Genomic DNA, 321 nt, shown 5'->3' on the forward strand with positions numbered 1-321 from the left:
CCCCTCGGCCCAGGCCGGCCGCGCCGCACACCTGGTTGAACTTCTTGTCGCAGTGCGGGCACTTGTGCTCCTTGTCGGTGTCGTGCGTCTCCAGGTGGCGCATCTTGGACGTGGGGTCGGAGAAGGAGCGGCCGCAGTAGTCGCACTGGTAGGGCTTCTCGCCGCTGTGCACCAGCTGGTGCCGCTTGAGGTTGCCCGAGGTGGTGAAGAGCTTGCCGCAGTCCTCGCAGCGGTAGCGCGCCTCGCCCGAGTGCCGCTTCTTGTGCAGGTTGAGCAGGCTGATGAGCCGGTAGCTCTTGCCGCACTCCTCGCAGCCGTAGG

At 67.0% G+C, this 321-nt stretch overlaps 1 protein-coding gene across 1 annotated transcript in view; it reads right to left on the reverse strand.

The window, feature by feature from the left end:
• Zbtb17 (zinc finger and BTB domain containing 17) overlaps positions 1-321 on the reverse strand; it is a 22,638-nt gene that overhangs the window by 2,144 nt on the left and 20,173 nt on the right. The window contains 1 exon segment of the mRNA XM_033767957.1: positions 1-321. Coding sequence (XP_033623848.1) covers positions 1-321 — 321 coding nt within the window.

The sequence above is a fragment of the Fukomys damarensis genome, unplaced genomic scaffold, assembly GCF_012274545.1.
Source record: "Fukomys damarensis isolate Sample0158 unplaced genomic scaffold, DMR_v1.0_HiC HiC_scaffold_23, whole genome shotgun sequence".
Taxonomy (NCBI): domain Eukaryota; kingdom Metazoa; phylum Chordata; class Mammalia; order Rodentia; family Bathyergidae; genus Fukomys; species Fukomys damarensis.